General features: G+C 40.6%; 1 protein-coding gene across 1 annotated transcript in view; it reads right to left on the bottom strand.

The window, feature by feature from the left end:
- LOC128686387 (novel acetylcholine receptor chaperone) overlaps window positions 1-26,418 on the bottom strand; it is a 44,133-nt gene extending 17,715 nt beyond the window's left edge. Inside the window, exons 1-2 of the mRNA XM_053773268.2 lie at window positions 26,272-26,418; window positions 3,394-3,532 (exon numbers count right to left, since the gene is read on the bottom strand). Coding sequence (XP_053629243.1) covers window positions 3,394-3,532; window positions 26,272-26,382 — 250 coding nt within the window. The 5' untranslated portion in view covers window positions 26,383-26,418. The remainder of the gene's footprint in view (window positions 1-3,393; window positions 3,533-26,271) is intronic.
- Between the last annotated feature and the right edge of the window lie 345 nt (window positions 26,419-26,763).

Raw genomic sequence — 26,763 nt, 5'->3', positions numbered from 1 at the left:
CACAATATATCCCTCCAAGCTGCCAATATCCCAAACCCCTCCTTTAGAGTGCAGGCATTGTACTTCCCATTTCCAGGACTCAAGTCCGGTTATATAAAATAACCGGTTTCCCTGAATCCCTTCACTAAATATTACCCTGCTCACACTCCAACAGCTCGTCAGGTCCCAAATACCATTCGTCTCCATTCACTCCTATCTAACACGCTCACACACGCTTGCTGGAAGTCCAAACCCCTCGCCTACAACACCTCCTTTACCCCCTCCCTCCAACCTTTTCGAGGACGACCCCAACTCCGCCTTCCTTTCCCTACAGATTTATACACTCTCCATGTCATTCTACTTTGATCCATTCTTTCTAAATGACCAAACCACCTCAACAAACCCTCTTCAGCCCTCTGACTAGTACTTTTTTTAACTCCACACCTTCTAATTTCCACATTCCGAATTTTCTGCATAATATTTTCACCACACATTGCCCTTAGACAGGACATCTCCACTGCCTCCAACCTCCTCCTCGCTGCAGCATTTACAACCCAAGCTTCACACCCATGTAAGAGTGTTGGCACTACAATACTTTCATACATTCCTTTCTTTGCCTCCATAAATAACATTTTTTGCCTCCACATATTCCTCAATGCATCACTCACTTTTTTTCCTTCATCAATTCTATGATTAACCTCATCCTTCATAAATCCATCTGCTGACACGTCAACTCCCAAATATCTGAAAACATTCACTTCTTCCATACTCCTCCTCCCCAATTTGATATTCAATTTTTCTTTATCTAAATCATTTGATACCCTCATCACTTTACTCTTTTCTATGTTCACTTTCAACTTTCTACCTTTACACACACTCCCAAATTCGTCCACTAATCTTTGCAATTTTTCTTTAGAATCTCCCATAAGCACAGTATCATCAGCAAAAAGTAACTGTGTCACTTCCCATTTTGTATTTAATTCCCCACAATTTAATCCCACCCCTCTCCCGAACACCCTAGCATTTACTTCTTTTACAACCCCATCTATAAATATATTAAACAATCATGGTGACATTATACATCCCTGTCTAAGACCTACTTTTACCGGGAAGTAGTCTCCCTCTCTTCTACACACCCAAACCTGAGCCTCACTATCCTCATAAAAACTCTTTACAGCATTTAGTAACTTACCACCTATTCCATATATTTGCAACATCTGCCACATTGCTCCCCTATCCACTTTATCATATGCCTTTTCTGAATCCATAAATGCAATAAAAACTTTCCTACCGTTATCTAAATACTGTTCACATATATGCTTCAATATAAACACTTGATCTACACGTCCCCTACCCACTCTAAAACCTCCTTGCTCATCCGCAATCCTACATTCTGTCTTACCTCTAATTCTTTCAATAATTACCCTACCGTACACTTTTCGTAGTATACTCAGTAAACTTATTCCTCTATAATTTTTACAATCTCCTTTGTCCCCCTTCCTTTATATAAAGGGACTATACACGCTCTCCGCCAATCCCTAGGTACCTTCCCCTCTCTCATACATTTATTAAACAAAAATACCAACCACTCTAACACTATGTTCTCCCTTGCTCTTAACATTTCTCTCATGATCCCGTCAGTTCCAGCTGCTTTACCCCCTTTCATTCTACGTGATGCCTCACGCACCTCCCCCACACTCACATCCTGCTCTTCTTCACTCCTAAAAGATGGTATAACTCCCTGACCAGTGCATGAAATCACCGCCTCCCTTTCTTCGTCGACATTTAAAATTTCCTCAAAATATTCTTTCCATCTACCCAATACCTCCATCTCCCCATCTACTAACTCCCCTACTCTGTTTTTAACTGACATATACATTCGTTCCCCAGGCTTTCTTAACTTGCTTAGCTCCAAATTTTTTTCTTATTTTCATTAAAATTTCTTGACAGTGCCTCTCCCACTGTATCATCCGCTCTCCTTTTGCACTCTCTCACCACTCTCTTCACCTGTCTTTTACTCTCCATATACTCTTCTCTTCTTATAACACTTCTGCTTCGTAAATACCTCTCATAAGCTACCTTTTTGTCTTTTATCACACCCTTCAGCTTTGTTTTACTTAAAGCCAGGACATCCAGCTTCTTCTCATTCATAACATCCACAATCATCTCTTTCTTATCATTCGCACAACATCCACGCACATTCAGACTTTCCACTTTGACAATTTTCTTCTTATTCTTTTTAGTAATTATTACAAGAAAAGGGGTTACTAGCCCATTGTTCCCGGCATTTTAGTTGACTTTTACAACACGCATGACTTATTGATGAAAGATTCTTATTCCATTTCCCCTTGGATATAAAAAGAAAAGTAATAAGAACAAGAACTAAGATAAAATCAAAGAAAACTCAGATGAGTGTGTATACATAAACGTGTACATGTATATATATATATAATATAATATAATATATATATATAATATAATATATATATATAATATATATATATATATATATATATATATATATATATATATATATATATATTATATATATATATATATATATATATATATATATATATATATATATATATATATATATATATATATATATATATATATATATATATATATATTATATATATATATATATTATATATATATATATATATATATATATATATATATATATATATATATATATATATATATATATATATATATATATATATATATATATATATATATATATATATATATATATATATATATATATATATATATATATATATATATATATATATATATATATATATATGATGTTAAGAGAATGTTATGGTAACACCTCCCTCTGTCCTCGCGTTATGGTCTAACAATGCAATAGGTCATTGCTTGTGGGCCAAAGTTTCATCTAAGACAATCAAGGAATTTAGTTACCAAGGAAAACACCACAAATCTCATGTGGGAGAAACTTGGATGCTTGAGGAAATGCATCAGGAAATACGAGGACACATAATGAGAAATTAGACACACATCAGGAGAAGTCTGAATGCGAGGTTCTTGTAGCGCAGATAATACGACTCCAGAAATAAAATTATGCTTGAACCAGTCAATAAATAATTCTTCTATCATCCATGTTGACTGGTTTGACCGCCAGATAATAGGGAAAGTGGTTTTGTTTTTCTGTTTCAAGGCACGGGAATTCTTTGAGCAATAACCAAGCATGGGTCTGCACTTAGTCACCTGTGTCATTATTACTAGAGGAATGAAGAGATTTATTGAAGAGAATGGAATTGTAAAGTACTTCTTAGAAATAAAATTATTATTATTATTATTATTATTATTATTATTATTATTATTATTGCTATTATTATTATTATTATTATTAGTAGTAGTAGTAGTAGTAGTAGTACTTACTGGAGGGAATGAAGGTTAGACAGAAGCCACAGAGCACCTCGAGGCCGCCCACGGTACGTCTGTACCACTTGGATGGGATTTTAAACTCCAGAGTCTGGGAGAGTGGAAACACCTTGCTGTACCGCGCGAACTCTTTCCTCTGAAAAAAAACAAAACAAATACATTTACAGATACGTTGATGGAATTCAACACTGCTTTGATGGAATTCAACAGTTAGTTAGTTTAATATGTTTATTATGCACCCCATACCCATCCTGTGGGCGGTAGTCAAAAGATTACAGAGGTACATAATGGGTCCAGGGACTGCGTTGGTGGAATTCAACACTGCGTTGATGGAATTCAACACTGGGTTGATGGAATTCAACACTGCGTTGATGGAATTCAACACTGCGTTGATGGAATTCAACACTGCGTTGATGGAATTCAACACTGCGTTGATGGAATTCAACACTGCGTTGATGGAATTCAACACTGCGTTGATGGAGTTCAATAGTGCGTTGATGGAATTCAACACTGCGTTGATAGAATTCAACACTGCGTTGATAGAATTCAACACTGCGTTGATGGAATTCAACACTATTTTGATGCAATTCGGTGTACTTCATTTATTCAGTTTATCTCCACTACCGGTACATCATCAGCTTCAAAAAGCACACTGACCGCGAACACGTATCAATTAACCCATAGAAGAGTGAACATCATGAAGAACATAGTGAACATCATCGATGAAGAACATAGAGAGCATCATGAAGAACATAGTGAACATCATGAAGAACATAGTGAACATCATCCATGAAGAACATAGTGAACATCATGAAGAACATAGTGAACATCATGAAGAACATAGTGAACATCATCCATGAAGAACATAGTGAACATCATGAAGAACATAGTGAACATCATCCATGAAGAACATAGTGAACATCATGAAGAACATAGTGAACATCATCCATGAAGAACATAGTGAACATCATCCATGAAGAACATAGTGAACATCATCCATGAAGAACATAGTGAACATCATGAAGAACATAGTGAACATCATCCATGAAGAACATAGTGAACATCATGAAGAACATAGTGAACATCATCCATGAAGAGCATAGTGAACATCATCCATGAAGAACATAGTGAACATCATGAAAAGCATAGTGAACATCGTCCATGAAGAACATAGTGAACATCATCCATGAAGAACATAGTGAACATCATCCATGAAGAACATAGTGAACATCATGAAGAACATAGTGAACATCATCCATTAAGAACATAGTGAACATCATGAAGAACATAGTGAACATCATCCATGAAGAACATAGTGAACATCATCCATAAAGAACATAGTGAACATCATGAAGAACATAGTGAACATCATCCATGAAGAACATAGTGAACATCATGAAGAACATAGTGAACATCATCCATGAAGAACATAGTGAACATCATGAAGAACATAGTGAACATCATGAAGAACATAGTGAACATCATCCATGAAGAACATAGTGAACATCATGAAGAACATAGTGAACATCATGAAGAACATAGTGAACATCATCCATGAAGAACATAGTGAACATCATGAAGAACATAGTGAACATCATCCATGAAGAACATAGTGAACATTACCCATGAAGAACATAGTGAAAATCATCCATGAAGAACATAGTGAACATCATCCATGAAGAACATAGTGAACATCATCCATGAAGAACATAGTGAACATCATGAAGAACATAGTGAACATCATCCATGAAGAACATAGTGAACATTATCCATGAAGAACATAGTGAACATCATCCATGAAGAACATAGTGAACATCATCCATGAAGAACATAGTGAACATCATCCATGAAGAACATAGTGAACATCATGAAGAACATAATGAACATCATCCATGAAGAACATAGAGAACATCATCCATGAAGAACATAGTGAACATCATGAAGAACATAGTGAACATCATCCATGAAGAACATAGAGAACATCATCCATGAAGAACATAGTGAACATCATGAAGAACATAGTGAACATCATCCATGAAGAACATAGTGAACATCATCCATGAAGAACATAGTGAACATCATCCATGAAGAACATAGTGAACATCATCCATGAAGAACATAGAGAACATCATCCATGAAGAACATAGTGAACATCATCCATGAAGAACATAGTGAACATCATCCATGAAGAACATAGTGAATATCATGAAGAACATAGTGAACATCATCCATGAAGAACATAGTGAACATCATGAAGAACACAGTGAGCATCATCCATGAAGAACATAGTGAACATCATGAAGAACATAGTGAACATCATCCATGAAGAACATAGTGAACATCATCCATGAAGAACATAGTGAACATCATCCATGAAGAACATAGAGAACATCATCCATGAAGAACATAGTGAACATCATAAAGAACATAGTGAACATCATCCATGAAGAACATAGTGAACATCATCCATGAAGAACATAGTGAACATCATCCATGAAGAACATAGAGAACATCATCCATGAAGAACATAATGAACATCATGAAGAACATAGAGAACATCATCCATGAGGAACATAGTGAACATCATGAAGAACATAGAGAACATCATCCATGAAGAACATAGTGAACATCATGAAGAACATAGTGAACATCATCCATGAAGAACATAGAGAACATCATCCATGAAGAACATAGTGAACATCATGAAGAACATAGTGAACATCATCCATGAAGAACATAGAGAACATCATCCATGAAGAACATAGTGAACATCATCCATGAAGAACATAGAGAACATCATCCATGAAGAACATAGAGAACATCATCCATGAAGAACATAGTGAACATCATGAAGAACATAGTGAACATCATCCATGAAGAACATAGAGAACATCATCCATGAAGAACATAGAGAACATCATCCATGAAGAACATAGAGAACATCATCCATGAAGAACATAGTGAACATCATGAAGAACATAGTGAACATCATCCATGAAGAACATAGAGAACATCATCCATGAAGAACATAGTGAACATCATGAAGAACATAGTGAACATCATCCATGAAGAACATAGAGAACATCATCCATGAAGACCATAGTGAACATCATGAAGAACATAGTGAACATCATGAAGAACATAGTGAACATCATCCATGAAGAACATAGTGAACATCATCCATGAAGACCATAGTGAACATCATGAAGAACATAGTGAACATCATCCATGAAGAACATAGTGAACATCATCCATGAAGAACTTAGTGAACATCATCCATGAAGAACATAGTGAACATCATCCATGAAGACCATAGTGAACATCATGAAGAACATAGTGAACATCATCCATGAAGAACATAGTGAACATCATCCATGAAGAACATAGAGAACATCATCCATGAAGAACATAGTGAACATCATGAAGAACATAGTGAACATCATCCATGAAGAACATAGTGAACATCATCCATGAAGAACATAGTGAACATCATGAAGAACATAGTGAACATCATCCATGAAGATCATAGTGAACATCATCCATGAAGAACATAGTGAACATCATGAAGAACATAGAGAACATCATCCATGAAGAACATAGAGAACATCATCCATGAAGAACATAGTGAACATCATGAAGAACATAGTGAACATCATCCATGAAGAACATAGTGAACATCATCCATGAAGAACATAGTGAACATCATGAAGAACGTAGTGAACATCATCCATGAAGATCATAGTGAACATCATCCATGAAGAACATAGTGAACATCATGAAGAACATAGAGAGCATCATCCATGAAGAACATAGAGAACATCATCCATGAAGAACATAGTGAACATCATGAAGAACATAGTGAACATCATCCATGAAGAACATAGTGAACATCATCCATGAAGAACATAGTGAACATCATGAAGAACATAGTGAACATCATCCATGAAGAACATAGAGAACATCATCCATGAAGAACATAGAGAACATCATCCATGAAGAACATAGTGAACATCATGAAGAACATAGTGAACATCATCCATGAAGAACATAGTGAACATCATGAAGAGCATAGTGAACATCATCCATGAAGAACATAGTGAACATCATCCATGAAGAACATAGTGAACATCATCCATGAAAAACATAGTGAACATCATCCATGAAGAACATAGAGAACATCATCCATGAAGAACATAGTGAACATCATGAAGATCATAGTGAACATCATCCATGAAGAACATGGTGAACATCATCCATGAAGAACATAGTGAACATCATCCATGAAGAACATAGTGAACATCATCCATGAAGAACATAGTGAATATCATCCATGAAGAACATAGTGAACAGCATCCATGAAGAACATAGTGAACATCATTCATGAAGAACTAAGCAGGCCCTTCGCACCAAGTAGCAGGAAAACTGTGGAGTCTAGAGGAGAGATGAGCAGACAAACAGAGCGTGAAATACAGCACTGAGGAACTTAAATTGCTGGGAACGGTTGAAATACCTTGATCCGTATTCCCTGGAATGCAGGCGAGAAATATACATGATAATATACACTTGGAAAATCCTAGAGGGATTAGTACCAAATTTGCACGCGAAAATCACTCCCTACGAAAGCAAAAGACTCGGCAGGAGATTCAACATCTTCCCAATGAAAAGCAGGGGCGTCACGTGTACACAAAGAGACAACACATTAAGTGTCAGGGGCCCAAGACTGTTTAACTGCCTCCCAGCATACATAAGGGAAATTACCAATAGACACCTGGCTGTCTTCAAGAAGGCGCTAGACAGGCACCTAAAGTCAGTACCTGACCAGCAGGGCTGTGGTTCGTACGTCGGTTTACGTGCGGCCTACAGTAACAGTCTGGATGATCAGGCTCTGAACCACCAGGAGGCCTGTTCATGGACCTGGCCGCGGGGGCGTTGATCCCCGGAACCCTCTCCAGGTATACATCAACAAATTTGCCAGCACACAAACGAAACATACTGGTACTATCCCTTCACTAAGATGCATCAACCCTTAAATACTGAAGTCGTTCACAAGAGGTAAACTGAAAATTATTTAACGATATTTAACGGAATAAAAATCACACTAATGTACACATAAAAATGTCAAATCTGCTGTTGCTACACTGCTGAATTTCACTCTCCTCGTCGAGCTTTTTTTGGGCCACTGAGGATTCTGGAAGTTATCTAGGCCATTCCAGGATGTTGTTGGGTATAAGGTGAACAACTTTAGTCATAGGACTTATGAACATGTCAATTGTTCCAGGAATTTGGTCCGTGTTACCGTACACAAGTGATGAAAAATCGAAGGTGATTTGATGAGGCAATCTCGAATTATAATCGAAATAAAATAAAAAAGTTAGAGGAACAAAAAAAAATATATATATATATCAACCTCTTAGAGGTTTTCCTCCGGGGGATAACTAACAATATCCCTAAAACACACATACATGAACTGACTAACATGAATGGGATATTACCTCCCCCCCAAAAAAAGACGACCTCTCAAAAAAAAAAAATAATAATAATAACCCTGCTTGTTGGGAAATTTTCCTTTGCCAGAGACGAAGAGCAGAACGCTGGCTAACCATCACTCCAACACCGTCACAAAGCGGATTAATAACCCTGAAGGCTTATAATCCCGTAAAATCCAAGAAAGCCAATCTGTGTTGTGTATTTCCGCTGGGGTTCTTTTCAAGTATTCATCTAGGAAGCGACCCACAACAGTCGACTAACTCCTAGGTATGTATTCACTGCGAGGCGACAAGGGTAACAAGAATTAGATTTGCTCATGTGTCTTGCCCCGCCTAGGATTCAACCTGGCTTCTGTTGCTTGTGACCCGAACGCTCTACTTCTTCAGCTAATAAGTACAAATGCATTTAATTTCCAAGTATACTCATCTGTTGTCAGTCTTAGGGCAGAACATCCTCCTACGAGACCCATCACCTGCAGATGAGTGGAGTCGTCAACAGGAGTAACAATAAAGCCAGGAAATATCAGCAATTAAAGTTAATTAAGTTAAATTCTTGCCAATGATTTTCCTGCAATCGTTATTAAGTGAATTAAATATTATATAAGTAACAAGTTTTCTGGTCGGGGTGTTCAGTTCTATCAAGTTGATCTATACGACAAAACCACGTAAAAAAAAATAAATATTCCCCGCAACTACCGACTTATATCCCTATTCTAAATCACAGGCAAAAATCACTGAAATATTATATCGAACCGAATAAGCGACGACAGAAAAGAAATTTGGCTTCAGTGCCAACAGATCCAAAAAGTCATCTGTAAAAAACATCATAAACGTACCTGAGGAAAACATACATAAGGGACAGATTGTGCAGACTGCCATTAGAGTTGTGGATAGTCTTCAACTACGACGGACTGTTCAGCTTTTCAAACACACTCGGTCACAAATGGACTGTCCTAGTACTAATATGGTATTGTCTTACCAACAGAAGTATTACTCTACGCTTTTGTACAAAATCTGCAGAAACTATCATTCCAACAGCAAGAGTTCTTCATGTCTTATGTTTCAGTCTTGTGCTTTTTAATACTTATATAAACGCCTCCCGATTACTAGTCTATGATACCATCAATACACCGTTCGTCTAAGATGCAGTTCATGTGATGACGTCCAAATGAGCAGGACAGAACCAACGTAGTGATTGGTAAAACGAACGAAGAACGAGAGTGCACGGTCAAATTGTGAAGAAAATTGAGTCAGTACCAACCAAATAAAATTAAATACGTTTCAAAGTATTTGAAAGCGAATGATAAATAACTAAGAAAAAGTCTACAACCATCAAATGTTCAAAAACCATCTTTGGATATGAAACAGGTAAGTTAGAACACACCACAAACGCTGTGATATGTTGCAATTATAGCCAATAACAAGTTAGCCCAACTACATCGGTTCAACTTAGGTAAATGCAACATTTGGATATTTAATTTAGGCTACGTTTTGTTCGCCGGAAACCTCTGCATCCGAGTTTGTAGAACAGTCCATCGTGCCATAAGTTGTCAAAGACTTTATCGACATATCTTGTGGCAATCTATACGATCTGTCTGCTTGTGTCTGCTTTCCTCAGACACGAATATGGTGTCTATGACATGTGCTTCTGGGATCTGTGAGTGCTGACATCAACACTGTCTAGGTCAGTCATACACAGTCATGGAGGAAACTTGTTGTTAATATAAGACTGAATACCTTTAGTAACGACTGAAGGCAGTTTCTTGTAATAATTTAGTTTCATTTGCTCTAATTCCTGATATTCGGTAGCTTTATTGTTAGTGTTATTGATAAGTTTTGTCGTCTCCTGCAGTGGGTGTTGCTCCACTGGATTATCCATTTACCTGGAGTATACCTGGAGAGTACTGGGGGTCAACTCCCCCGCGGACCGGTCTGTGACCAGGCCTCATGGTGAATCAGGGCCTGATCAACCAGGCTGTTGCTGTTAGCCGCACGCAACCCGACGTACGAACCACAGCCCGGCTGGTCGCGTACTGACTTTAGGAGCCTATCCAGTGCCTGCTTGAAGACAGCCAGGGGTCTATTGGTAATCCCCCTTGGATTAGATTTAGATTTTGCCACCGAAGTGGCTAGTTTATTGTGCACCCCATATCCATCCTGTGGACGGTGGCGCAAGAGCAATTGGATACACAAAAGGCCCAGGAACTAGGCCCCAAAGGGTTAACAGGAATACATATGGATTTATATCTACATATCTATAGTTCACTTATCTGTTACAAGCAAATTTAGGAAATTTGCTTAGTATATCTGGTATCTTATTTTCATTAATAAGATATCTTGACATGTCACATAGGTTATTATACTGTCTGTCTCTGTATTCCTCAATAAGTGGACAATTAAGCACTTAGTGTTCAAGAGAATGACCATATGCCTGATCACATAATTTGCATTTAGTTTGATCATCATCTGTGTGTGCCAAACTGCCAGAAGTACTTGTAACCAAGCCTAAGCCTGGCCACTACAACATCAGTCAGTCTGTTCACATTGCACGTTGCTCCATAATCATACTTATCTACGTTCATGTTATCATAGTGGGTTATAGATCTACTCAGGCTTCTAACTGCATTCCTGTAACAATCATTTTCATTATTTACTTCTCTCCTAATATTATTCCTAATGCTAGACACAGTTATACCAAAGTTATATTCTACATTCTCCTTCTGGGTACTCTTTTTGGCTAACATATCAACTTTATCATGAAGGAGTAATCCAATGTGTGATGGGATCCATAGCAAATGTACATTAATTCCTTTGTCCCTAATTTTTGAGTATCTATACCTGGCTCTTCCAATGAGCATGTTATTGGAGTCATTATATGAGTCAAGAGCCTTCAATGATGACATAGAATCAGTAATGATGTGTATGCTGAGAGGCATACATACTATTGTATACTATTCTTGCTCTTATATCAGTTCAGATCAGCCCTAACCCACATTAACCTACACCTCCCCGAGATAATCAGCCCCTAATTGAGTACCTCAGTATGCTGTTAGTCCTCACAACGAAAATTATTTTCCAACACTAAATTTTTATAAACAGTGCAAAGCAGGGATCTGAGATTCATGGCAAATGTCAACCTGGATAACAGTCAGGATGGATCACTTATACTTAGACCACAATATAGACCCTAGTAATAAGAGATTGCACCTTCTAATGAAAAAGACAACTAAGCAGAATATGAAACCCAGACACAGTTTCGTTCCATATTCATAATCTTTTTAAATACAAAATCCATAAAGTACCTCACAGAACTCACAGGACGACACTCCAACAAATCGTCATAAAACTGATCCATTCACACGACTGCTAGACACCAAGTACTGAGTCAACTGTATGACAACTGTAAGGAATGAGACACTGTACTCCGTGTATGTAGCTTCCTGCAACTACTACCTAAACTAATAGCAATCAAACTGCAATCTGACGCTGAAGTTAAGTACAGTCTACTCTAAATGCATGGTATACAGTGAAGACGTTTGGAGCCTCTTTTGAATCCCAGTCACTCCCAGTATATAAATCTTTACTGAGTATAAAGCATTCACCAGAAATAGCACACACAGTTCATCCAAGACAACACTGTCTACTAACAGTCGATCTCAGCACCATAGACATTCTAACGAAAACTCCAATAGAGAAGAACAACTGGGGAAGACTAACAACAGCTGCCAAAACAAATCTGTCAGAATATAGGATGTGTTACGCTGACATGCGATTTCTCTAAATATGTCTTACAATTTTGTTCATCTAATATTACATTGCGATTATCATCGTTATTAGCTAAAACGACGATAATCAGCTTTATAATATTACATATTAATTTTCATCTTTCTCCCTTTTCATTTTATGTGTATATATGTATTTTGAGCTGATGCATCATTTACCAGTGGTAACAACCATTTATGACCTCACCTCTGGTTACTACTCGCCTGACGTGAGCTTACGTCAGAGGTGAGTGGAGTAGAGCAGGCAGTACAACACCTCTCTGGGTATAGAGAAGGTCTTCACAGCTTACTCCTTTTAACCTAAATGGAGAAGCATTTGGTCTAGAGCTTTATTCGCTAAAGTCACCAGAAATTGTGAGATATTGTGGAATTTTCATTATATAGAAGTTCTCGTGTGTAGAGACTTCAAGTTTTCTAAATCAACAGCCTAATCTCCTTAGAAAATAGAGGATGATGTAATTTTTTGTTCAACTGTATATTAAAGGCCCAATTAGCTAAGAATGAGGGTCTTCTTAATTTATAAGTTGTGTATAAAGTCTGTAAGACAAAGGTACAACTAAATACCTTAAGTCTACAACGATATCTACTTTATATTAAAGATCCATTTTTACAATTTTTTTTCGATCTCCTTATAACCTTATTACGATATAACTGGAGGATAATTCTCCATAAAAATCACCTATGGTCTATAAAGTTTATCGTAATAAATTGGGGCCTGTCTGGGAGATTAAACTTTGTATATAAACACCTTAAAAATGCAGACTTATAAAATAATAGTTAAGAGGTCTAAAGTGCCCAGAGAAGACCCTTATGGAACAAGATGGCTTCATTATCCCCCAGGTTTGAAGATCTTACCGCTGAACAATTGAATACGATAAAATTACAAACTTGTTGACAAATAGCTAAGTCTCTCGGAGTAAAGTATGACAAACACTATACCGCTGTTACCCTAAGGGCTATCATTCGGAATTTACTTTTTCCAGAAGCCCCAGAGGAAGACTCTGGTGAGGAATTAGAAGATAATGAAAGTTTAATCTCACAATTTGACCAGCAGTTATTAGTAAATGACATGGAAGTGCCTTCAGTAGTTAAAGACACATCAACGAGACCTAAGTCTCCAAAACCAGTTTCGTCTCAGCCTCAGACCACTTGGGAAATCCTAGACTTCACCGGTAGTACACCAGGAACTGCCACATTCTCTGTTAACGGAACCTAGAGTTCCTGTGAGGAATAATCCAGTTTTACCAATGGAACTCCATTCAAATTCCTCCAGAGATCCACTCTCCTGAACAATTTAAGAGATTAGAATGCTTCTTGAAATTACAAACTACGTACACTGAAGCCCAACATAAGTTTAAACATGAAGAGTTCGAAAGAGAATTCATCAGACGTGATAGACAACTCAACCCGGGAAAAACGGAGTATCGTCTGGCACCAAGAGTCAAGACGTTCAATATTCATCAAGCGTTCAATATTCATGGTCCCCAGATTCTGTGAGGAAAACCTCGATGCATTTTTTGAAGCCTTTGAAAATCAGGCTCAAATTATGAAGTGGCCCCGGGAACACTGGGCTGTCCTAATACACACTACTTTGACGGGTAAAGCACAGGCTAGCACGGCATCCTTACCCTTCGACCAATACTCTCAGTACGAGATGATAAAGAAAACTGTATTGGACGCTTACAACTCGTTGCCTGCCAGTTATCTACAGGCATTCCGGACTTTGAAGTGCAACCCCCAGCAGTCCTGGGTAGAGTTTGCCTGAGGAAAACAGGCAACATTTGAGAGATGGCTTAGGGCTTCAAACTGCAATTCAATGGAATCCCTTTCTCAATTAATTTTAAAAGAATATCTCTTTAATTACTTGACAGATGACCTACATACTTACCTTATCAGACGTTCTGCCACAACGCTAATAGAAACTGCTTCGATAGCCGACCATTATGAAATAGCTCACCAAATGACAGGTAAAAGTAAACATCAAGAGGCTTTTCAGAAGAATCCAAAGAAAGTCTCTAAGTCTGAAGGAAAAACGTATACGTCGCACCCTCCAAACTGGCATAGTAATTCCACTCATGGAAAACAATTGAGTCTCAAAAGGGAAGATATTTCCCAACGGTTTTGTAATTACTGCCACAAATCAGGACATTAGGAAAACTAATGTAGAAAGAAAAATGAGCGGAACTATGAAAACCCCAGGAGATACCATGCTCAAGTGGTCTCCTCTCAGGTCCAAGCTAAAGCACAGCCTGTAGGAACGAACGTGATATCGTCCCGTTCAGAGACCCAACAGACAAGATGACTACATTCTGAAACTGAGGTACGCCAGGTCATGGAACCTTACCTTGCTACAGGAAAAGTCGGCCTTGACGCAGAAAGGTTAGTTAAGGTCACTACTTTTCGAGACACAGGGAATTATCCGTCTTTATTATGGATAGACGTATTACCCCTTGATGATCACTCAGACACCAAAATAGAAGTCTTATTAGAGGCTTATGGTGGTGCCTTAATTAAAGTACCATTGCATAGAGTGTTTTTGGATATCCCCGATTATGTGGGTTGGATAACTGTTGGTTTATCTAGTAAAAAATTCCCCATTCAGGGTGTTGGACTATTGATCGGAAATCATGTATACCACCAAGGGATTTGTAAAGAACCGATGGTGATAAATAACCATTCTGAAGCCCACTATGCTTTTGAAGCATCAATCGAAGGTCCGACATTATTTCCATTAAACATTATTACTCGTGATATGTCTCGCTCCGCCGACTGTGAAGAACCATCGGAAAATAAAGACCTGGGCTTGGATTTACTATTTACTAATGTAATCCAAACCGGAACCTTTAAACCTAGTCAAGCCATGATTAACCCCGAGTGTTCCACTGGAAAATGTCTCGGAAGAAATGATCTGATTCAGGCTCAAACTTTAGATCCAGACTTGAATCACTGTGAAGTATAACAGTTTCTGAGGAACAGGCCAAACTATTAGAAACCTGTTATTTTTACAAGGATGACATCCTTATGAAAAAGGCGACAAGTAATGATTCCAAGAACATGAAGAGTTTAGTAGTGTTACCTACTTCTTTCCGCGATACCACTCTTGAGTTTTCTCATAATAGTCCTCTAGGTGGACATCTTGGGACAAGGAAAACTTTAAGAAAAATAGTAAAATATTTTTATTGGCCTAAGATTGGGGAAAAGGTGAGAAGATATGTTAAAGAATGTCATGAAAGTTAAGACACATGTGCAACATCTGGATATCTTTATTGTAGACGTTTCGCCATCCAGTGGCTTTATCAATACAGATTCTAGGACATAATAGGAAGACAGTAGAACTATATACAAAAGATGAGGTAATCAGTCCCTCAGCCTTGGGTTAGGCTGCTGCAACTAACCCATCTCTCTGGGAAGGACCCACTTCCACTGGGGAATCCCGCCCACCAGCGACCACGCCCCCGTCCGCTGCCCGTCCCCATCCACTGACGCCCATACAACCGCCAGTCTTCTTGCCTTTTGCTCAATATTCATTGGACACACAGCTCCATCGACGAACGATCTCGCCTCTCTAATTACCCCGTGTTAAGTGTGACTATCCTCAGAGTGGTGGTTACTAAACCTTCGTCCTCACCTTCAGGATTGGTGCGTCGGTGGTTGCCTACCCAAGGGCAGGAAGCCTCCCTCTGCACTCCTGTTGCTATCTGTAGCTATCTGTGGCTGTATAGCGTGTAGACTACACGTACAGTCTGGAGCGTGGAGGCTACAGATAGCAACAGGAGTGCAGAGGGAGGCTTCCAGCCCTTGGGTAGGCAACCACCGACGCACCAATCCTGAAGGTGAAGACGAAGGTTTAGTAACCACCACTCTGAGGATAGTCACACTCAACACGGGGTAATTAGAGAGGCGAGATCGTTCGTCGATGGAGCTGTGTGTCCAATGAATGTTGAGCAAAAGGCAAGAAGACTGGCGGTTGTATGGGCGTCAGTGGATGGGGACGGGCAGCGGAAGGGGGCGTGGTCGCTGGTGGGCGGGATTCCCCAGTGGAAGTGGGTCCTTCCCAGAGAGATGGGTTAGTTGCAGCAGCCTAACCCAAGGCTGAGGGACTGATTTCCTCATCTTTTGTATATAGTTCTACTGTCTTCCTATTATGTCCTAGAATATGTATTGATAAAGCCACTGGATGGCGAAACGTCTACAATAAAGATATCCAGATGTTGCACATGTGTCTTAACTTTCATATTGTCGGTATTTTATACCTTTCTTGCACAAAGAATGGTCGATCTCTTTCTGACAGACTTAGGGAGCACAAAAATAGTGTTAGGCTTGCCGACACTAACAATGCTCTTTTCTGTCACGTCAGAGATCATAGCCATCCTATTGACTGGTCTTCTGCTAAAACTGTCTTCCCTACTTCCAACTCGAACAGTCGCCGTTTAGTTGAATCCTCTCTTATACACAACTTTCCTTGTATGAACCTTAGCCCTGGCTTCGTCTCTGTAGATGCCTTCCTCTCCCACGACATTGTAAAATGCTCCAAACTTCAGAATACCCGTGACTTAACCTGAATCCTCATTTTTTCTTCTTCTTCTTCTTTTTCTTCTTCCTCTTCCCCTTTCCTCTCTCCTTTTCTCCTCTGGGTTGTCTTTCTCTCTCCTGTCTCGTGTTTCTGTTCCTTCTTTATTTTATTTCACCACTTCCCCTTTCACGCACCTCGGTGCGCTTGCTCTCCCTCTGTGGGTTTCTAGCTCTCTTGCAGTGCTCCCCTTCCTTTGTATTTGACTGGATCGTCTTCCTTATTTCCCACTTCTACCACTACCACTACTACTACCTCTTCTTCTTCTACTACATCTACTGATGAAATTAGACACATGTGCGGCGTCTGCTTGTCTTTGTTGTGGACGTTTCGCCATCCAGTGGCTGGCTGGATGGCGAAACGTCTACGGTGGGGATGCCCGGGTGTTGTGCATGTGTCATTTCATCCTGTCGGTATTATATACAATTCTTGTACTACTACTACTACTACTACTACCACTACTACTACCTCCACCTCTTCCTGCCTATATATAGCCGTCCTGCTCCTCCTCTGTTAGTGTGACTTTGTCAATGGTCCAAGTCGGACCGAAACGTCGTCGTAAGCTTCTGTCTTTTATGTGCGGGTTATTTGTGTATCGTTCCAGTCACGGTATTGTGCCTTTTTGTTATTTAATGTCATATTTGTCAGAAGGCAGGTAAGCCGGCTCATAAACCCTCCCCGGCCCCCCTGATTCCTATTCCTGCACGAGGAGAACCATTTATTACGATGTTCCATAGGATTTCTAAAGTATTTATGGCATGAGTATAGGGAATCTTCAGTATGTAATATACACATGGGAAATCGTAATAATAAATTATATATGCTGATATAATTCACTATCTTGTGCGGATCAATTTTAGTATTAAGGAGATAGATTATTATTATTATAATCAAAAAGAAGCGCTAAGCCACAAGGACTATACAGCATTAAGGAGATAGAGAAAATTCATAAAATATCTCTCTCAAACCTATCGTTTATAAAGTTTATCGTAATAGGATGGGACTTACACAGATGACAGCAAAGAAATTAGTGAGACACTAAAGTCCCAGTGCGACTCAGAGTTCAGCGAGCCGTTAACCAGACTAAAGGTCGACAATCTAAATGAATTCTTTATGACCGAGACCCAAAATTTGGTCATCATAAAAATCTTTGATATTATCCTAACACCACAAGACTTTGAAAACGCAATAAATGACATGCCCATGCACTCTGCCCCAGGCCCAGACTCACAGAACTCCGTGTTCATCAAGAACTGTAAGAACCCCCTGTCATGTGCCTTAAGCGTTCTATGGAGATGGAACATGGACACAGGGGTCATCCCACGCTCATTAAATAATAATAATAATAATAATAATAATAATAATAATAATAATAATAATATTTATTTGGACATGATGCATAGTTGTACAAGGAATTATGGTAGTTGGGTGTACATGCCAAAAGCCCCTTGTATACAGAGCATTATGGGCAGGGTTAAAATTAACTTAAGATTATCTAAGCAATGATATATTCAGTGGTAAAAATTATAGTAAACAAATTACAACATGAAGTACAACTGAGTATTTTAAACAATGAGATTTGAACATTACAATTAAGAACCATTATAGTTGTACAAATTTGTAGCATTACAATGTATAATGTAACAAAATGATCAATATACTAGATGAAGTCATACAATTTATTAATCCGATCAAATCGAATATAATCAATGATTTGTAGTGCAGAAACAGGTCATATGGTCATAGTCTCACTCTACAGAGGTGACAGTGATGCAACTACAAAGAACTACAGACCGACAGCGCTAACATTCCATATCATTAAAATCTTTGAAAGGTTGTATGAAGCAAGATCGTCAACCACCTAGATACCCATCAGTTACACAACCCAGGGCAACACGGGTTTAGAGCAGGTTGCTCCTGCCTGTCCCAGCTACTGCACCACTATGACAGGATCCTAGATGCTACAGAGGATAAACAAAATGCAAATGTAGTATACACAGACTTTGCGAAAGCCTTCAACAAGTGCGGCCACGTTGTAATACCGCACAAAATGCGTGATAAAGTAATAACAGGAAAAGTTGGTAGATGGATCTATAACATCCTAACAAATAGAACACAAAGAGTAAGAGTAAACAGAGTAAAGTCTGAGGCAGCTACAGTGAAAAGCTCTGTTCCACAAGGCACAGTACTCGCTCGCATCCTTTTCCTCATCCTCATATCTGACATAGACAGTGATGTAAGCCATAGCTCCGTGACTTCCTTTGCGGATGACACCAGAATTGCCATGACAGTGACCTCCATCGAAGACACCGCAAGACTACAAGCGGACATCAACCAAATCTTCAAGTGGGCCACTCAAAACAATATGAAGTTTAATGAAGAGAAATTTCAACTACTCAGATATGGAAAACTTGAGGAAATTAAAACTGTTTCAGGGTATACAACAAATTCTAACCATACAATAGAGCAAAAAAGTAATGTGAAGGAACTGGGAGTGATAATGTCAGAGAATCTCACCTTCAAAGACCACAATAATGTGTCTACCGCATCTGCTAGAAAAATTATAGGATTTATAATGAGACCCTTCAAAACTAGGGACGCCAAGCCCATGATGATTCTCGTCAAATCGCTTGTTCTCTCTAGGCTGGATTACTACTGTACACTAACTGTTCCATTAATTGCCGACCTGAAGAGTGTACAAAGAACTTTCACGGCACATATAAATACGATAAAGCATCTAAATTACTGGGAACGGTTGAAGTCCCTTGATTTGTATTCCCTAGAACGCAGGCGAGAAAGATAATATTCACTTGGAAAATGCTAGAGAGATTAGTACCAAACTTGCACACGAAAATCACTCCTTATGAAAGCAAAAGACTTGACAGGAGATGCAACATTCCCCCAAAAGCATTCCCTGAAAAGCAGGGGCACCACGAGTACACTGAAAGACAACACAATAAGTGTCAGGGACCCAAGACTGTTCAACTGCCTCCCAGCACGCATAAGGGGGATTACCAATAAACCTGGTTGATCAGACCCTGATCCATTACGAGGCGTGGTCTCAGACAGGGCCGCGGGGGCGTTGACCCCCGAAACCCTCTCCAGGTATACTCCAGGTATACCAAAAGCAAGCTTCGAGACGAGGAAAATCTGTCATAAATGACAACCAACAGCCGCCAGTACCAGCCTAATGACAGCCAATAGAAACCAGTACCAGCCTGATGACAGCCAACAGACGCCAGTACCAGCCTAATAGCAACCAACAGACGCTAGTACCAGCCTGAAGGCAACCAGCATACGCCAGTACCAGCCTGATGACAACCAACAGACGCCAGTACCAGCCTGATGACAACCAACAGCCGCCAGTACCAGCCTGATGACAACCAACAGCCGCCAGTAACAGCCTGATGACAACCAACAACGCCAGTACCAGCCTGATGACAACCAGCATACGCCAGTACCAGCCTGATGACAACCAACAGATGCCAGTACCAGCCTGATGACAACCAACAGACGCCAGTACCAGCCTGATGACAACCAGCACACGCCAGTACCAGCCTGATGACAACCAACAGACGCCAGTACCAGCCTGATGACAACCAACAGACGCCAGTACCAGCCTGATGACAACCAGCATACGCCAGTACCAGCCTGATGACAACCAACAGACGCCAGTACCAGCCTGATGACAACCAGCATACGCCAGTACCAGCCTAATGACAACCAGCATACGCCAGTACCAGCCTAATGACAACCAACAGACGCCAGTACCAGCCTTATGTCAACCAACAGCCGCCCGTACCAGCCTGATGACAACCAACAGACGCCAGTACCAGCCTGATGACAACCAGCATACGCCAGTACTAACCTGATGACAACCAGCATACGCCAGTACCAGCCTGATGACAACCAACAGATGCCAGTACCAGCCTGATGACAACCAGCATACGCTAGTACCAGCCTAATGACAACCAGCATACGCCAGTACCAGCCTAATGACAACCAACAGACGCCAGTACCAGCCTAATGACAACCAACAGACGCCAGTACCAGCCTGATGACAACCAGCATACGCTAGTACCAGCCTAATGACAACCAGCATACGCCAGTACCACCCTAATGACAACCAACAGACGCCAGTACAGCCTAATGACAACCAACAGACGCCAGTACCAGCCTGATGACAACCAACAGACGCTAGTACCAGCCTGATGACAACCAACAGATGCCAGTACCAGCCTGATGACATCCAGCATACGCCAGTACCAGCCTGATGACAACCAACAGATGCCAGTACCAGCCTGATGACATCCAGCATACGCCAGTACCAGCCTAATGACAACCAACAGACGCCAGTACCAGCCTAATGACAACCAACAGGCGCCAGTACCATCCTGATGACAACCAACAAACGCCAGTACAGCCTGATGACAACCAGCACACGCCAGTACCAGCCTGATGATAACCAACAGCCGCCAGTACCAGCCTGATGACAACCAGCACACGCCAGTACCAGCCTGATGATAACCAACAGCCGCCAGTACCAGCTTGATGATAACCAACAGCCGCCAGTACAGCCTGATGACAACCAACAGACGCCAGTACCAGCCTGATGACAACCAACAGACGCCAGTACCAGCCTGATAACAACCAACAGACGCCAGTACCAGCCTGATGACAACCAACAGCCGCCAGTACCAGCCTGATGACAACCAGCACACGCCAGTACCAGCCTGATGATAACCAACAGCCGCCAGTACCAGCTTGATGATAACCAACAGACGCCAGTACCAGCCTGATGACAACCAACAGCCGCCAGTACCAGCTTGATGACAACCAACAGACGCCAGTACCAGCCTGATGACAACCAACAGCCGCCAGTACCAGCTTGATGACAACCAACAGACGCCAGTACCAGCCTGACGATAACCAGCATACGCCAGTACCAGCCTGATGACAACCAACAGACGCCAGTACCAGCCTGAAGACAACCAACAGACGCCAGTACCAGCCTGACGATAACCAGCATACGCCAGTACCAGCCTGATGACAACCAGCACACGCCAGTACCAGCCTGATGACAACCAGCACACGCCAGTACCAGCCTGATGACAACCAGCACACGCCAGTACCAGCCTGATGACAACCAGCACACGCCAGTACCAGCCTGATGATAACCAACAGCCGCCAGTACCAGCTTGATGATAACCAACAGACGCCAGTACCAGCCTGATGACAACCAGCACACGCCAGTACCAGCCTGATGACAACCAGCACACGCCAGTACCAGCCTGATGACAACCAGCACACGACAGTACCAGCCTAATGACAACCAACACACTCCAGTACCAGCCTGATGACAACCAGCACACGCCAGTACCAGCCTGATGACAACCAGCACACGTCAGTACCAGCCTAATGACAACCAGCACACGCCAGTACCAGCCTGATGACAACCAGCACACGCCAGTACCAGCCTAATGACAACCAGAACACGCCAGTACCAGCCTGATGACAACCAGCACACGCCAGTACCAGCCTGATGACAACCAGCACACGCCAGTACCAGCCTGATGACAACCAACAGACGCCAGTACCAGCCTGATGACAACCAGCACACGCCAGTACCAGCCTGATGACAACCAGCACACGCCAGTACCAGCCTGATGACAACCAACACACGCCAGTACCAGCCTGATGACAACCAGCACACGCCAGTACCAGCCTGATGACAACCAGCACACGTCAGTACCAGCCTAATGACAACCAGCACACGCCAGTACCAGCCTGGTGACAACCAACAGCCGCCAGTACCAGCCTGATGATAACCAACAGACGCCAGTACCAGCCTGATGATAACCAACAGCCGCCAGTACCAGCCTGATGACAACCAGCACACGCCAGTACCAGCCTGATGACAACCAGCACACGCCAGTACCAGCCTGATGACAACCAGCACACGCCAGTACCAGCCTGATGACAACCAGCACACGCCAGTACCAGCCTGATGACAACCAGCACACGCCAGTACCAGCCTGATGACAACCAGCACACGCCAGTACCAGCCTGATGACAACCAGCACACGCCAGTACCAGCCTGATGATAACCAACAGACGCCAGTACCAGCCTGATGACAACCAGCACACGCCAGTACCAGCCTGATGACAACCAGCACACGCCAGTACCAGCCTGATGACAACCAGCACACGCCAGTACCAGCCTGATGACAACCAGCGCACGCCAGTACCAGCCTGATGACAACCAGCACACGCCAGTACCAGCCTGATGATAACCAACAGCCGCCAGTACCAGCCTGATGACAACCAGCACACGCCAGTACCAGCCTGATGACAACCAGCACACACCAGTACCAGCCTGATGATAACCAACACACACCAGTACCAGCCTGATGACAACCAGCACACGCCAGTACCAGCCTGATGATAACCAACAGCCGCCAGTACCAGCCTGATGATAACCAACAGCCGCCAGTACCAGCCTGATGATAACCAACAGCCGCCAGTACCAGCCTGATGACAACCAACAGCCGCCAGTACCAGCCTGATGACAACCAGCACACGCCAGTACCAGCCTGATGATAACCAACAGCCGCTAGTACCAGCCTGATGATAACCAACAGCCGCCAGTACCAGCCTGATGACAACCAACAGCCGCCAGTACCAGCCTGATGACAACCAACAGCCGCCAGTACCAGCCTGATGACACAAACATCTGTTAAATAATCTTCGTTAATTTTTAAAAATTCTGAAAGGATGGTGTTCAGAAAACATTCCACTTTCTAAACGACAATCTCGCAAACTGATTTTTCCCCATCTACTTTCTATCTCTCCTTTGATCTTCTCCACTGTGCTCCCTCACTACGCTTCTCTCTTCCCTTGTTATGTCTGCGGGTCGAGGCACCACTCAGCCAAATATAACCCAGGAGACACAAACCACCTGGACCTCATACCTAACAACTCTCTCTCTCACCTAATTATGGTTGCAGGGGTCGAGTCATAGCTCCTGGCCCCACCTTTTCACTGCTTGCTCTCTAATATGTTTATTCAGTGACACCCATTTAATACGAGAACCATATATATATATATATATATATATATATATATATATATATATATATATATATATATATATATATATATATATATGTATGTATGTATGCATGTATATATTAGTGCTGAATAGGTAAAACTGGTCAATTAGCAAGAACTCATTTAAAATTAAATCCTTTCTAAAATTTTCTCTTATACGTTTAAAGATATCTTTTTTTAATTTATGTTAATATAAAAATTAATAATTTTGTACCTAAAGAACCTTAGGAAACTTATATAACCTTATTATAACAAGCGCAATTTAATTTAGCCTAATCCAACTAAATATATTTTAGATAAGTTTACAATAATTTAATAATAAACAAACACAATGAAATATATTTTTTCGTTAGGTTCAGAATGATTTTTGCGAAATTATTGCATACACAAATTTTCGCTTGTCTTATCCAGCAAAAACAGAGTTGTTATTTAAGCCAAAATAGCAAGTTTTACCTATTCGGCACGACACACACACACACACACACACGGGGCCAGGAGCTCGGACTCGACCCCCGCAACCTCAACTAGGTGAGTACACATACACACACACACACACACACACACACACACTTATATATATATATATATGTCGTGCCGAATATGTAAAACTGGTCAATTAGCAAGAACTCATTTAAAATTAAGTCCTTTCCAAAATTTTCTCTTATACGTTTAAAGATATGTTTTTTTCATTAACGTTAAAGTAAAAATTTTTAATTTTGCACCAAAAGAAACTTAGAAAACTTACCTAACCTTGTTATAACAAGAGCAATTTATTTTAGCCTAACCCAACTAAATATATTTTAGATTTGTTTACAGTAATACAATACTCAACAAACACAATGAAATATTTTTTTTTTCGTTAGGTTCAGAATGATTTTGGCGAAATTATTGCATACACAAATTTTCGCTTGTCTTATATGGCAAGATGAGCGTTGCTATTTAAGCCAAGATCGCAAGTTCTGCCTATTCGGCACGACATAGATATATATATATATATATATATATATATATGAAACTATATTTTATATAATTTTGCAGTAATATATATGAGGTTTGATAGTGCAGGACAAGATGGCTAGCTGGTGATATATAAACATAACTCACATATCCGGTACTACACTGCACAACTAGTGTGTAATTTAGAAACATGCACACGTACATAGAGCAGCAGTGTTATTACAGATAATGTACAGTACAGAGAACCTAGGTCTTAGGCAGTGAAAACGTAGTTTTTAGGTTGTTACTCATTGGTAGGTGTAACCTGCCCCTGGCTCTCACACTCACATCTCTCCACAAGCAAGTATACATCTCGTAAAAGTATAAGCCATATATACACTATCACTTCAAATTTAATATATATTTTACAGTACAATGGACACTAGCCATATTTTTTTTTCCAAGATATTAGACTCGAGACATAACCCTAGATTTTGAGTTACAATATGTTTTTTACTGTAATTGATCAAGAGTTCTGATACATGTGACATTTCAGGAAAGGACAAATTTACATGTGAATTGTATGTATAGTTTTACATACCAAATGATGTTGATGATGGCTGCAGGTGTTTGAGGCACTGAATTTATTTGCCTCAGACTTTCCTAAGGCTTATGTCAAGTCGTTCACATCATAATTAACAGACAGTTTTACTTTCAGCATTTTTGTTATTGTTTTTTTTTCGTTTTTGTCTGTTGATGGCCGGCATGCAATGTTTTGGTTCAGCCAGCACGGCTCTGTCTGCTGAAAAATAGATTTCTTTCATATACTCGACTCTACAGGATGAAACGATGGTGAAATTGTAAAGTTGGTAGGATATAGGAAAGCTCTTGACTACCATAATAATGAAGTGAGTGAGGTTAGTTAAGGTTGAGATCAGGTGTCTACTGGCACACCAGAGGCTGCGCTACACTCCATCACTTGGCTACTTACGAGGTCTTTATGGAGTTCCTTGCTGATCTTTGGAGTTAATTTCGTTGTGCCTACAAAAATAAAGAATATACCCAGTAATACAGATAGAGATTTTAGTACTATGGAGGCCATGGTTGCTAGCTAGACTGTCACAGTGCCAGTGTTTAGGCACCAACCTGCGCGCGCAATGCTGCCTCATCTTACCGCGCCTTCCATACCTGGTTTTTCACCTTCTCCAAGACTTATACGAGCATTATTCTACGTGCATCCGTGTTTCCTGTTAAGCAGTTACATAAATGATTAATAAGTACAGTACAGTTGTATGAAAGAGACTTCCACACTGACTTTTAAAGAATGTGGGTCTTCAGAGTGTAGAGTTGCCAGAGGTAGACACTTGACACTCTTCCTCGCTACTCTTTATTGATTTCATCTCTCTAGTGCCACATATCGATAACTCCCATGGAGCTCACGCTCTACCAGGCGATAAATGTCTATTAATATACGCAGCTTTTG

The sequence above is a fragment of the Cherax quadricarinatus genome, chromosome 17 (genome assembly GCF_038502225.1).
Source record: "Cherax quadricarinatus isolate ZL_2023a chromosome 17, ASM3850222v1, whole genome shotgun sequence".
Taxonomy (NCBI): domain Eukaryota; kingdom Metazoa; phylum Arthropoda; class Malacostraca; order Decapoda; family Parastacidae; genus Cherax; species Cherax quadricarinatus.
Note: the sequence above shows the minus strand (reverse complement) of the source record. Positions and strands in the feature narration are given on the sequence as shown.